Source organism: Aptenodytes patagonicus, chromosome 21 (assembly GCF_965638725.1).
Source record: "Aptenodytes patagonicus chromosome 21, bAptPat1.pri.cur, whole genome shotgun sequence".
Taxonomy (NCBI): Eukaryota; Metazoa; Chordata; class Aves; order Sphenisciformes; family Spheniscidae; genus Aptenodytes; species Aptenodytes patagonicus.
The window spans coordinates 6412162-6426895 of NC_134969.1; the positions used below are offsets into that span (position 1 = coordinate 6412162).

The following is a 14734-nucleotide window of genomic DNA, read 5'->3' on the forward strand; positions in this document are numbered from 1 at the left end:
TTCTCCACGGTGGGGTCACAAAGAGAATGTTCTCTGTGAATATTTGCTTTGTAAATATAACCCCCAAAGCCCCAATAATGCAGATGGAAGGAAATCTGCAGATTACTTGAAAACATGCAAGTTACAATTCACTCTGTAACTTAATACAGCAACAGTCGTCTTAAGCTATAAAACCCCACCCCATGTAACAACCATGTGACACTTCCAGTGAGGAGACCTGAGGCCGAAATAATCCTGTTCTCTTACATTTGACCAGCAGGACATACTTCCACATTATTCAAAAAGATACTTACGTTTACCCTTTGCCTTTACAATAATATCCTGTATAACTGAGTGTCAAAAGCATTTGTACCACACAGCCTCACGGATCAGAGCTAAAATTCATACAGTAGCTCCTCTCACAGAATTACAAATTACAATAAAACCCTGCTTCCTTTTATCCGTTTTCTTTTCTTGTTTTTAAGCCGCTAGTATTTGCCTGGAAGAAATTATGAAGGGGAAGTCCTTATGCTGTTAGTCAACCACCTGGCAGGGATGGAAAGACAAGGCTAATGAATGGGACTAAGATATCTCTGAGGTTTTAAAATAGAGACCACATAAGCTAGCATGATCCACAGAAAAATCTGAAAGCAACTTCCAATAGGAGCCATCAATTCTCTTGAGTACGCAAGCAACTAACGAACCCGTACAGCAATCCAGTTGATAACATTTGTTTTCATCTGTGACACAGGGATCTAAACCCTGATTTAACTTAAATGCTGCATAGGTAGTTAAGTTCACATCTAACAGCCTCTCGAAAATGCCTTCTATACCCACAGATTAAAACCGAAAAAACAATAAAACCAAAATACTGCTGAATGCCAGGCAAACGTGACACCATGCAGAGACACAAGATGTAATTTTCTTAGATCTCCCTGGGCACTGGAGAAGGTGCAGATCCCACGGAACCCCTACCTGGCATCCCCGCTGCCAGCCCTTGTCCAAAGGCAAGGGCAGAATTGACGGCTGCAGCAGCCACCAGCGGATCAGTCTGCTGTCCCTGCTGGTTCTGATTTGGGGTCAAAGGACGCTGACTGGCTCCTCCACGTAGAACCTGGAGAAGACAGAGGAACATCGATCTGTTTATTTTGGGACCCAGGAGCAAGCCACAATCACCAGACACTTGCAGGAGGCATCAGCAGCAGTCCAGTTGAAGCTCTTGCACACGATGGCACTTTTTGTCACAACTAGCGTGTGAAAACCCCTCCCCTTTACTCAGGACAGAGCTGCCTTCGCCACCACAAGCCTTCACGCTGCTACCACGGCTAAATGCAGAAGACCCAATTCAAATTATACATCCCCTCTCAGGCTTACTGAGCATAATCCGGAAGCGCTTCATCATCTGACCTCTATCATTTCTTGATATACCTCCAATACTCATCCTTTGTTAGAAGTGTTTACAAGCCGTCTGTCCCATCCCAGATAACATTTGCTCTCTGCCACAAAAGCAGCGCTGAAAGCCCACTTGAGCAGAAACCTTAAAAAGCCCGACTTAGGAGCTGGGGGCTGATGACACAAGGTGACATGGGTTTTTCCAAGCTGCCAGCCTCCATAGAAAACAGCGACCCAGTGACATGACACTTACTCATCGGAAATAATGACCAAAGATCACACACCGTCTCTTCTATGTAGCTCTTGCGGTTTAAGCACAGGTTGCTCTCAAAAGGAAAGATGGCAATCTGACCTTTCCTGTCATTACCTGTGACAGGCTTTGAGTAAAAGGCTTTTGCAAACAAAGTGGTGATGCAAGAGTCTGCACCCAGTAGCGAGGTCAGCTTATTAAAACAGCCATCCTTTGGTACTCAGCATGCCTTCTTGCAAAAAGTAACATAGTGTGTCTCACCCAATAAAGTTATTAAAAGGAAAAAATGACTTTGTGCACTGAGAGACTGGGAAAGGATCCTAAAGTTAGCCGATTTAGACGTGCATCCCAGAGTTTGCTATCGCTGTCAAAGCCTGAACGTGAACTCTTCAGCCTAGGGAGTCTCACAAGTTGCAGCTGCAACACACTGTGCAAGGGCACTGTGCAGTATGTACACGATGGATGGCAGGCTGCAGGAACTGAAATGTTGGCTTTTTTTATAAATACGCTATTAAGATGCCGTAAGCATCACAAATCAACTGTCCATAATCATCGCTCTAGGTTTCCAAAACATTTACCTCAGCACTTCTTAGAAAAATTTCATCCAAAAAAATATACACTCTATCCTTTTACGGGTGGAAGGTTTGTATTAAAAACAATACCCACGATCCCCACTCATGCCTGCTTCACAGCTATAAAAGTAATGAAAAATATTATAAAGCCTACTGATGACTGTTATTTTTTATTTTAATAGCCTAAGCCTTTGCAGAAGCTCTCTTAGCACACACCTTCCTTACGGGGAAAGGCTCCCGGTTTGAATGCCAAAGCATAAATGGCTTTAACACGCTGTGAATGCCGTTTTACCTGTGCACAGGGGTGCGTGCAGGAGGTCTGTTCAACACACTCCTGTCTGTGACCTGCCAGGTGGGGAGGTTTGATGATTAACTTTGTCAGGAGCAAAGTGTTCTCCTCCTGATCACGGATCCAGAATCACTGGTGTGAAACATCACTGTTTTTATTATCTGAAAAGGCCTTACAATACTACCAAACACGGGTTTTTGCTTTAGCTTTCAAAGCAGAAGGTAATAAATTCAGCTGCCAATTGCCATCTTCTATTAATTGCTATCTCAAACGCATGAGGACCTGAAAGGAAGGCTTTGTGTTACTATGAAAAAGGAGCTGCCTCACTGCTCAGTAGGATAACGAACCCATTTTGTTTCCAAGCAGGAAGTACCGTGGGACAGAGGCCGATAAAACTGCATAAAGCCAACGTCAGGCGAGGACCAGTGCTGAACCAAATACTAGACAAACTAGCTGGGGTTGTGCCGGAGAGCCGGCCAGGTAACAGAGGCTCGAGTCCTCTTCTTGACACCTGGCCTACGGGCCCTTCCGAGGTCTGAAAGGAGAAAAGTGGAGCATATCCAACCGTGTGTCCAAGGGGAACAAGAACCGAAACAAGGATGGTGGGACGCCTCTCATCCTTCTAGCATTTAACTTAACAGGTTTAGCAACCATCAGTTTAGTCTGAAAGTTTGGATTTTTTTTTTTTTAAATGCCAATTCAAATAGCAAGCTAACAATTTGCACTCCCATACAGCTTCATAAAATGTTTAGGATGGCTTTCTGTTATAGTAAAAGAAGAAAATTATTGTTCCCTATTAATTCTCGTACCAGTCTCTCAGCTTCCACCTTCTGCTCCAGTAGTTGCTAGAGTCACATTTGTGTCATCTGCATCAGAGGTACCACTATGATTAAATACCAGACCTTTAAAATGCTTATTTTACCTAACTGAAGTTGGGGAAATTAACCTAGTTAAATTCCAAGTATAGGAAAAAAAAAAACCCACACCCAACCACAAAAACCAAACAACCCAAAACTGAACAAGAAATTACACAGTGATTCATCACAAAGATGCATAACAATTTTCAACAGCAGAAAAAGCACAGGCTATATAATCCAATATGCTGTCACTGCCAAGGGATTAAGACAGAAGAGGTGGATGGTGCAAATGCCATCAAGCACACATCATTTACAAAATATGTAAGGAAAAAGTTCCCCTTATCAGCCCCCAGTGTGACCTCTTCACTGTTTTTTTTAAAAAAGCAAATACCATTTAAACAACAGAAACCTGTCTCAATATTCACCTCTAACACACTTAAAGCAGTAAACAGCAGATCATATGAAAAACCTTCACTAACTTCATTAATTTTGCCCTTTTAGGTGTCAAATTCTCCAAATTTTTGTGCAGACTAAAGCAAAACAGCTGCACCGTTTGCCTTCTAAAAATAGCAAATTCAGTGTTTTCTTTTTGCACTCATCTTTTGTCTTCAAGTCCTCACATGGATACCAAACTAATTAATTTTGCTATTATTTTGACCTTTTTAAAGCTAGTCTTCACCAAAAAAAGCATACTATACTGGACAGCACCCTGAAGATAAGAACACACTTATTGACATTTAGTATTTGACACACATTATCATCATCTCCACGGCCTTCAAGTTGCAGTGATGGGCACAAAAACAGATTGCAAGATGATGATTTCCACTTGCATGCCAATGGCATGTGCTTGCTACTGCGTCGCTCAGCAGCGTTCACAAACTGATTAGATTATTTGTTTTCCAAAGCAATAATTCACCACCACAAATGTACGTGCGCTATCCTCCATGTGCATGATGCACAAATGACATAACAATTGTATAGATGTTTCTTCTCCTTTTTTTAAGAGAGGGCAAAGGCTCTTCTCCTCAATTACAACTGAGTGTCAGGAGTGGTCATTCAAGAATAATTAAAAAAAAATAAAACAAATCGAGATTCTTCAAATCTGTGTTCCCTGTAAATGACTTGACATGCAGAGCATCCTACCCCTTACCTGTTGTTGGCCCTGCTGGGTTTGCTGAGTGGTCTGCTGATTTGCTGAATTAGTTGCAGCGGCAGCCGCGGCAGCTTGCTGCTGGAAGAGACTGGCAGGATAAACCCCCCAGGGCGTAACTCCATAGTACTGGTGAGGAACAACCGCCGGACCTAAAATGAGAAGGAGATCAGTGAGCTTCTGTAGCGTGACAAGCGTTACACAGCAAACCGTCACCAAAAATACCTGCTCGTCATATTTGGTTTAACAAATCCTATTTCAAGGTGATCTGCTTTAAATCCTTTGCAAATATGGAGGGATTCTGGCATTTGTATTTTTCATTTTTAAAAAGCTTAGAAGTCAGACCTAAAATTTCATCTTTACTTGCTTTTACCTTATTGGATGAGGTCAAATTCTGCTACCAGTGATCCTGTTGAAATTCCATGTTTTTATTGTTGTGCCCTAATTTTATAGTGAAGGACCAAAACTTTATCTCTAACCAAAAGAGAAGGAAATTTGTTTAAGCACGGAGGTATACAAGTCTCTTCTAATCTCAGCTGACATTCACAGGGCAATAACATCTACCATTTAGCTCCCCAATAAGTTAAAAACAAACCTCTTTGCAACTGAATAGAATCAGTTCTCAAGTGTTTAAAATGTTATTTCTCTAGCTGCTCAGTCCTACTTTGCATTTGCAAACCACTATAAAAGAGGCTGTATGATCCCGTATCTTTTCACATTCCCTCCTCCTCCAACTTAAGAGGCTTAAAAAAAAAAAATAATCTTGGAGAGCACCAGAAAAAGCATAACTTTTGAAGATTCACTGTGTTTTATCAAGTCTCAGGACACCGCACGCTTAATTTGACGACAGCAGAATGGCAGCCTATATCCTTAAATAATTCTAGTTGGCATAACGCTGAGGAAGCAGCGAGTACTCTGCGCTGAACAGTGGAGTCCCTCCCACCAAACAACACGTATGTGAATTCAATAATATTTTTTTTAATATGTCTGTTCTATAACTTTTGGAAAGGTCAGCAGAAAAGCAGAAGTATTTCCTTTGCTATTCAAGTACATCACCTATCCCACAGGTTCCTTCCCCACAGTAGGAGTAACTTACGTCATGCTAGACTTTTTAAGGTAGAGTGCCACAGTCATATTTGATGCTGTAGAATAAATAAGTCTTTGTGAATTTGAACCACACACTTTTCTTATATGGAGTAAAGACAGCTTCTCTTTTAAGAGAGACTGTTAGCATTTGAGTTCTAACCAAGTCATTTTAGTATTACTGTTAGTTACCTCTTACAGTAAGACCCTGCAAGGAGAAGAAGTGTAACGCACATAAAGACTGTAAGCGTTAGCCGCAAGAGACTTAAAAACTGTTCCCCCAAAAATGAAGGATGCATCTCCCCCCAAAAAAAGGGAGATGCAAAAAGACGCTGCTGAGTGTAAGCATGGGTAAGACAAAGGGGGAAAAATCCAGAAAGTACTTTTTTCTTTTGGTTTTGCTTTTTATACAGTAACGTGTTTGTCTCAAATGAGCTACTGCGTAACGCAAAAGCAATCCACTGTACAACAGTGGATCTCAGCCTGGAAGAACTACTGCTCCCGCAATTAATACTGCAGACTGGTGAGATTCAGCAACACTTCAAGATATTAATTTCATATTTCATGTCAAATATTAAATTCATATTTCAAAAGTGTAGTAGTTACTCTCCTTTATTATTTTGTTTTTAACCACTGTACTTTCCCCAAATTTAGCATTTTGTAGCGTCATTAACATACATGCCCAGCTCCGTGTACAGCAGGGAGATGTTACAAGCAGCCTGGTGTCTAACGCCGGGCACTTTAGCAATACGTGCTGAACAGCTGGATTTGTATCTCACTAAAGCTCTGCCACAAAATCCACCCTTGCTGGATTTACTGTGTACCGTCAGTCAGAGAAGGTGACTTGTCTGTCTTGCTCAGATTTGGCTTGGAGCAGCAACCACTTGTTTCTTACCTTTCAACCTGGAAATTTATGAGCAGTGGCAGCTAAAATTAAAAAGCCTGCAGAAAATGAATCAGTCCCACAATGGTACTGCCTGTCTTGACCTAAGTAGTTACAGACACTTAGCTAATCAGTGGATTATAACCTGTTTGTATTCAGACAATGCAGATCAGACGGCAACTGCTAGGGTGCTTCTGCACTTAACGGGAAAATAGTTGAAACTGCTCCGTTTTATGCAAGTAATTAGTCTGCGTTTGCCCTTAGGCTACTGGAAAGTTGCTGCAATACCCTTTATCTGGGCAAAATACGGGCATCTCTCTGGGTTATTTTAATCTCAGTTCCAATTATCAAACAAGCATAGTCTAGATGGGGTTTTTTTCCCAGTTAGAGGTTGCTCATCAGATCTGCAAAAGCCGTAGGTGTTTAAAAGAAGAAGAGACAAAGTCTTTGAAGTTTGCAGGCAGCTGGGCTTAAAAGAGCTGCAAGTCTGGCTCAGCTCATTTGAGCACATGGTGAGGCTCATTATTGAACAGCGTTCTCAGTGAGGGCAAGTGTGTCATCATTGCCAGACATAAAAACACGCAGAGTGTTTCTTTACTTCAGGATATATTGCACCTGCTTTTACACTTATTAAAGATACACATACACAAGAAAATAAAAGCCTTTGAAATCAAATATTCCCACTACTATGTCTTACACATTGGCCACAGACACCCACAAATATTCCTTTTAAGAAACATTAGCAAAACCATCTGTAAGTGTGTTCATAACAAAATTTTTGCTTTTAATCTCAGCCTTCACACTCAAATCTCTGTAAGCAGAAGCCATACCTGCTCTCTGCAGGAACAGCCAGCCCCCTCTTGCCAAGGATGAAGGCTTAGTGACCACCAGGTTAAACAGCCTCAAGAACCTCACGTCTGAAAACGCAAGGCTGCGAACAGCAACTTTATCAAATACTATCGACTTGTGAGCTGATCACTTCACCATTACCGGTACGGCAACCACTGATATCCACGACGTGGTGTCTTTTTAGGGATGGGGGTGAGAAACAGCTGAACTCAAACGGCTCTGGTGCAGCCCCATGCAAACCCTGCCGTACAGCGCCTGGGCCAGCACTGATCCAAAAGGGGAGACGCACCCTTGCATGACACCGTGCCCAAGGCAGCTGGGGAAGAGCCAGCCACACGTGCTCCCCCAAACCCCGGTCCTAGGCGGTATGTGCATGCATCCATACCTGTCTCCAGCTCTGAGCTGGCTCTGCATGGGACACAGGTCAGCACCAAGTGAATGAGGCTTCTAAGAAACCCAAGCTTGAGAAGCACAGTGCAGACACATCCAAACCGACTCTACCTTCAGTCTAGGAGCACTGTGTTTTTCCTGTATGCAGATTATTCCAGCATCCACTTCTCTACAAAGAACAGAAACACTTTTCTACCTGTAACACACCACCTCAGAGGGAATCAACATTTCCCAACTCGTCTTACAAAAGGCAAGATTTCTTTTTTTTGAGTGACATCTTTCTCAAATGATAGAAGGCAATTTCACAACACCTTTTGAAGACAGCAGTATCTTCCCCATGGTTTAAACTCACAAGTGATTTTTTTCCTGAGTCTAGGAAGCCCTTCCCTCTGCATTCAAATTTGTTCTTTAAAATGCTACTATTGTTGGGAAGAAAAGAGTATTATCACAGGGCTGACAGTCTTACAATCATGAAAAAGCTGCTGTAATAGCAGAATCTTAATTGACAGAATTATCTCCGCCATAAAACACAAAAGTTTGCCCTCCGCTCTAAGAGTAACTGTGAGCAATAAACTACCAACAACTCTAAACTCATTTCTTCCATCTCATAAACTTCTCCAAGTCCTCCCAATTTAACACTCCCATACGCATCAGGGAGGCCTTCTGACTTTATACATAACTCTAAACATCTAAATTGCCCCATGCCCCTCCAGTGCTGCACTCAGTCATTACAGAGAAGAGGCTTTCCAAACTGCTCTAGTCTAGACAGAAAAGATGCTTTTCCTAAAACAAACATCAACAAGTGGTGAAGTTTGTTATATTGCCATTTCTAGCTGTTAGGGTCCAAAGCCCGAGATGGATGAAGTAACTCATATTTCTCAGTGGTGTAACACCATAAGTACGTTGCAGCGCATTAGACGTTCTTTTGTTTTGCTTTCAAGAGTCATAAAATTTAAGTTATTCAAGTAGAGATCCTAATGCCAAGTTTTGGGACGCTTTAGGTATCCTAGGGTATGTTATTTCCTAGTTCAAATTTATAAGGCCCCATTCATTTATAAGGCCCCTGTATCTACTCAGGCAGCTGCAGCTTCAATACTGCTGAGAAAAAGGGAAAAAAAAAAAAAAAAAGTTGTCGCAAACATGCTTGCTGTTTCCTAGAAATCTGGCGGCAGTTACATGTGGTCTTTCTATGAAATCAAGACGCTGACCTCCTGCTCCACTGAACTTCAGTATGTTACTGAAGAATGAGCACTAGCTTTAGAAGCACTGAGGTGATGCAAAAAGGCCAACCAGAATCCTTTTTTTACAGTATTCGTTTACAAAGCACTTCTTCTGACTGTAACTGGAATTGCTGGTGCTCTAGCACCTCTTCCCCGCTAAGTCCTGACTGAAGCTTCCTACTTATATTCGCCACCAAGAGTTCAGGTCATTCATTCACTGCCACACATTCATCATCACATGATAGTTTATCGACTCCTGGACTATTAGAAATATCCTTGTACTCTAGCTCTTGGCTTTCTTCCATTTAATCACAGCATCATTTGTTTGCCAACAACATGTTGTTACCTAAACTTAATCTTGCATTGTTATTATGCAATCAACATACAAAATTCACAGCAGCCAAAAAGTCCAAAGCCCACATCTTCAAGTTAGAATCTTGATTCTTTACATACTTGCATATGAACCATTAAAAATGCCATCCAACCAGGTAACAGTTGCTGAAATCCCATTTCAGAGCTTGACCTGATACTGGCCTCAAAGCTTAAGAGCTAAGCGGCAGTTACGTAAGAGCTGTTAAACACGCCGAAAAGTCACGTACCAAACCACAATGCTGTTTGGCAGAGCGCTGTATTCACGAACAACCAACATTTTATGGTTCTGATTTGGTACAAGCTATCCCACAGAGGAAGAGATTTGCAGTGAGTATACAAGTTGTAAATGGAGCATGGCAACAGCGTGCCAGCTCCACTAAAACTCACCACTACTCTGAACTAAGCAGTTTTTATTTAAGATGTAGAAGGCTTCCTTTCCCGGTGGCTAATGGAAAGAAAAGCATGGTTATAAAAATGTTTTTCTGAAAGTACATTCTTCCTTTGTCCTCAATGCTTAGGCAAGAACTTTATGGCATACACAGCAAAAGTTCAACGTACAATGTGTTCTTCATGCTGCCTCATAAGCTGTTTTACCGAGCTGTCATCCCAAGATACAACAATTTTGCCTATGACAGTTGGCAAGAATTTGGAAACTGGTATGTGAACATTTGGGAGAAAGATCTTGCACAAAGACAAGAGCCACCATCTTTGCTTACCATCTGGAAAACTGCATATTCACAATATAAGCCTCACAGCAGATATGGGATGTTTTTACCTAGAGAACCTAAAAAGCATAAATTCTTAACAGACTCTAGCAAAGGGGAAAGATATCATTTGCAGGATGCACTACAGTAAATCAAGCTAAACAGCAACGAGATACAACTTTCCTGGCAGGAAAACACATCCTCCATCTTTCTACCATTTAATAAGCATATTTTCAAAAGGTATCTCTCACTACTGTCAGTTACCAAAACACCCCAAACATGTAGCAACATTTATGTCTGCAAGTGTTCCATTTCAGATTTGCTCTGGTTGTTTATCCTCAACAGAAAGAGAGCCCACAGCAAGTGTTATACAAGAATTATCACATTTAATCTACAGAAAATAGGGTTTCCAAGACAAATTCTGTTTCAACTCACTGATACACAATTATCTCTCCACAGAAATTACAATGTACTAATATTTAATTTCCACAATCACAGACTCAAGAACAGTTTTGGTACAGAAAACGGTCACGAATACACAGTCCACTGGAAGCATCTCACCTAATGTCGCAGCTGCTGCAAGTCCGGCTGCATACGGATCTGTTCCCGGTGGAGCGGCGCTGATGATGTATGGGTTGGGGACAAAGGCAGCAGGAGCTAAACCTGCTGAAAACATACCTGTCAGTAAAAACAAACAACTAGAACTGAAGCCCTACCAAAATACCACTGGCTACCTGGCTGGTGAACACAAAAGCTCACGTTGCTTTAGTACGTTCAAGCTTTTTACAGGTTGTGTAGGGAGTGAGCAACCACTGCATTTCCCAGAGTCTTAATAGAACAATCTACAGAGGATATAATTTACATAGAAGAAACCTAATTCCAAGGATGCAATGCCCCATAAGGAAAGCTGAAGTGGTAAAATACTCTATATCCAATACCCATACTTGCTCAGGTATCTCTGGTGCACAGACACACCCTTACTGTTTAGGTGACTGTTAACACCAGCTAGATATTAACATCATCTAATTGCTTGTTACTATTCTGTATTTTCTAGAGCAAGTTCCTCAAGAACCAATTTACCCTACTTTCTGAGTTCCATGCCCCCTACACAATACCAGTACTTCAATTAATTAGTTTGGAAGGAGCTCAGGAGTGTACAGGCAACATTGCAGGGCACTATCACTGCCGTGCACACATTACCTTCCTCTGCAAGGAAACAGTTTAATCATTAGAGAAATTACTGGTGGGCGGGAGGGGGGTGTGGAGGGGAGGTGAAGGTGAAGGGGAGTAAGTTAAAAAGCTAAATAATTTTAATTCAGGTCTACCCCTGAACTCCAATAAGCACACAAGTGCACTGCACAGAGCTGGGAGAGTCCCAACGTATTTGTATGGGGCTCTTGGGTAGGAAGAACTACCACTTAAATTGCTTATTGTGCTAAAAACATTTAACCCTAAGATAGTTTAACTCAAATCATCCACGAGTAGCCCTTCTACAGTTCTCCTGTTTTTCTAGGCACAGGATTAAGTGCTTTCTTCCAGTTAATCTATACTGGTTTAATAATATGAATCATGTGTTTGCATAAATTACATCTTTAAGTTAAAGTCAGACCCCAGGCAGCTGACCCACAGGAAGCACATTCAGGTGTATGCTGAATTGTGCATTTTTCCCTCACTTCACTGTGCCACTTACCTCAATTCAAGCCTCACTCAGAGCAAGCAAGTACTTCAAAACGCTCTCGTTACTGAACAGCACTCTCAGCAAGGGTAAGAGTGTCATTCCTGTCAGACATGAATGCTCTAGACCTTTTAAAGTGTGCAAGAGACACCTCCAGAATTTTTCAAATAAATCTTCAAACAATATACTTCTGCTTGCATGTCAATTACCAGTTGCAAAAACATATTTAGGATTCTCTAAAACCTACCAATCCTTTTTCCCTGCTATTTTCCCAACATATTCTGAGGACTAACAGAAGTCCAGCAAAATGTAGTGTACTAAATGCAAGACTTACCTATGTGAGGCTGATGGGCAGCTGCCAACGCGTACTGCTGCTGCTGCGCTGCTGTTAGTTGTTGAACAGCAAGTGCATTCGGTCTTTGGAACAACTAAAAGGACAAAAGCACAAATATGGTCCTTTACTCATGCACAAAAAGCATTCTCTTACTCCCTTTTAAAGCAATTCCTTTACACTAGATTTATTTTCACAACTACAGACACTCCTCTTTAAAGGGAAACATTTCAAAAGGAACTGAAAAAAAACAAACCCCTTTGAAATCAATTGCCCATGATAATCCACCTGAAAAAAAAAAAAAAAAAAAGTGCTTCTGAAGTACAGCTAAACCACAGCCAGGGTTTTCTCTGCTATTCTCCGCACAATGCCTGAAAGCCTTTTTTTTTTGTCCCCAACTCCTCCTCAAACACACAGCCCCTAACTGCAGCCTGTGGATCAGTAGTAGCTGCTATGAGCACTTCCAGATCTTGAACAACACTCAGCACAGTGACATCGCAGTTACACCAGTGGACAACCCGTGCGACTCTCCCAGATGGTGTGAAGCGGCAAGCGGGACGGCAGGCGGGCTGCAGAGCGAGGCATGGGAGAGATGATACACTTGAGATGGCTTCAGAGCCAGCTGAAAAGCCATCAGATGGGATACCAGCCTTGGGAGCTCACAAACCCCTGGACAAAACGCTTCCTTTTCCTGCCAGCCTTCCACCTCCAGCATCTCCTACGTGAATCCAGGCAAGGAGCGTAAATTCTTCTTTGAACAGACAGAAACCAGACCCAGAGACTTTTTGGTTAAGCCATCCAAAGTATATACAAGTTTGCCAGCTTACAGCTCACTACAATCTTAGGGAGCAATGGGCGGTGTTATTGAGAACAGAACACAACAGTGTTATTGAGAACAGTCATTCTCAATAAGGAAAAAAGAGAGAGGATTACATTAGTCTTTCTTTAAAGAAAAAATACTTTTGCTTAGGTTTTTTTTCTTCATTCATCCAAGTCCTTACTGAGCTTACTTCCCCAGCTTCATGTGCCAGAGTAGATGCTTCTACTTAAGTGAAACATTCCCTGCATCAATCCATTAGCAGACTATCACTCAGCTCTAATTAAAACATTTAAGAACACACAAGCTGAATGGCTCTGAAACTATCCAGAAGCAACGTTCATCCCCACTTACTTCCAAAAGTGATCATTTGAGGTGTGAACGACTTCACAAACTGCCGTGACAAATGTTTTCTCTCTCCACTCACTTGGAAAAAAATAGGCCTAAATGCCATACAATTTTCACACCTATTATCTCTGCCCTCCTTTCAGACAAGTATGCTACTTCAGCTGTCAGAAGCAGCAATAATTCTGCCCAAATTTTTGGCAGAAATTCACAACCATCAAGAAGCAGCATGGAATCATTTAGAAAATTAGGGGGTTTTTTATAGGCAAAAATTGGAGTTGGTTCTCCTGAGAGCAGGATGAGCAACTGCTCTGTTTAGGCAGGAAATCTGAAAAAAAGATGGGTGATAGTCACCTCTATTTTCTTCTCTTTTTACAAGTTCAGAAGGAGAAAAAAAAAAAAAACATGTTAAGGGCTCAGTATCAGATTTAAGATGTGGAAACTCAGTACCTAGGGGATCCAGAATTGATCTTCTGTGTGCCAAAAACCTAGTCACAACTGTTTTCCCCAAAGACTGCTCACAGATTGCTCACCCCTTAAGAGGCTGGGGCCCCTCCATATATCCAAGGAGTATTGTAATGCTGCTTATGGAAAAAATATATCAAATCCACAGTTACTTTATTACCTCCCTGGGCCTAACACCAGGAGGGCCATAAAACACTCCTAGCAGTCTTTATGCAAAATACACTTTTTTTTTTTTCTTTTTCCTTTTCTTTTTTCAAACATGTCATTCAACAATACTTCATGCTTACACAAAGTTGAGTGCTTGTAAGGGGTGTAATCTTTGTTAATATACCATCTTTCATTAGTAGCTGGTTCAAATGCTCTACTGACGTCTTTTAGTTTAAAAAAGCAAGGACATCACGGACAATGTGACCTACAGAAAATAGAATGAGGGACACTGGCTCTGTAGGAGTCTCCAGCAACATCTCATTCACTGACTAGCATCAGGAGATGGGGGGGGGGGGGGGGAGAAATATATATATATCTCTCTCTCTCTCCCCTAAACTGCTTCACTGCTGGGTGTAGATACATCTAGAACAGCCATCCTTGTTTTTGTGGTCTACTTTTGTATTGAGTTCAGCAATCCAATATTTTAGCTTTTTTCAGCTGCAAACACTTCACCAAAACCTTTAATTTTTGTATTTTTTTGCACCCCTGGGATCCATTTTTCCAGTCTGCTAATGTGTATTCTGCCAAGGTGAACAGCAGAGGAAGTGGCTAGATTATTAGTTGCCCGCCTTAAGGGCAAAAAAGCACTTCTCTTCTCTGAAAATACTTTTTCTTGTGCTCAGTTTACATGCGTGATGACTTCCACACCTCCCAAATGCATCTCAATGATCCATTTTTTAATTAGAAGTACTAGCAAAAAAAAAAAAAAAAAAAAAAAATCCACAGCTACTCAAAGCATGAATATTTCACCTGCTGCTGTTGTATCTTTTTCGGTTGTCTGCTTGCTCTCTCCCCCTCTTGTGAGCACAGCCGATGACTGCTAAATTTGCCTTTCAGACATACAAGTACCCACACCAGCTTTGTGCATTTTTCTTTTGCTGAAATCAAGCCACAGTATCCAAAA

The 14734-nt window shown here is 41.5% G+C and overlaps 1 protein-coding gene and 2 non-coding genes across 10 annotated transcripts in view; all 3 read right to left on the bottom strand.

The window, feature by feature from the left end:
- PUM1 (pumilio RNA binding family member 1) overlaps positions 1 to 14734 on the bottom strand; it is a 77307-nt gene that overhangs the window by 22518 nt on the left and 40055 nt on the right. For 5 of the 8 annotated variants that reach the window (XM_076357496.1, XM_076357497.1, XM_076357490.1 and 2 more), the window contains 4 exons: positions 12000 to 12093; positions 10552 to 10668; positions 4490 to 4641; positions 955 to 1093 (listed from right to left, as the gene is read on the bottom strand). In XM_076357496.1, the coding sequence (XP_076213611.1) occupies positions 955 to 1093; positions 4490 to 4641; positions 10552 to 10668; positions 12000 to 12093 (502 nt within the window). The remainder of the gene's footprint in view (positions 1 to 954; positions 1094 to 4489; positions 4642 to 10551; positions 10669 to 11999; positions 12094 to 14734) is intronic. The other 3 variants (XM_076357495.1, XM_076357494.1, XM_076357493.1) reach the window with 2 other exon arrangements.
- On the bottom strand, positions 6942 to 7025 carry LOC143169910 (small nucleolar RNA SNORD103/SNORD85). Its single transcript, XR_012996957.1, has one exon. It is a non-coding gene; the product is annotated as a small nucleolar RNA SNORD103/SNORD85 (small nucleolar RNA).
- LOC143169912 (small nucleolar RNA SNORD103/SNORD85) lies at positions 11692 to 11777 on the bottom strand. Its single transcript, XR_012996959.1, has one exon. It is a non-coding gene; the product is annotated as a small nucleolar RNA SNORD103/SNORD85 (small nucleolar RNA).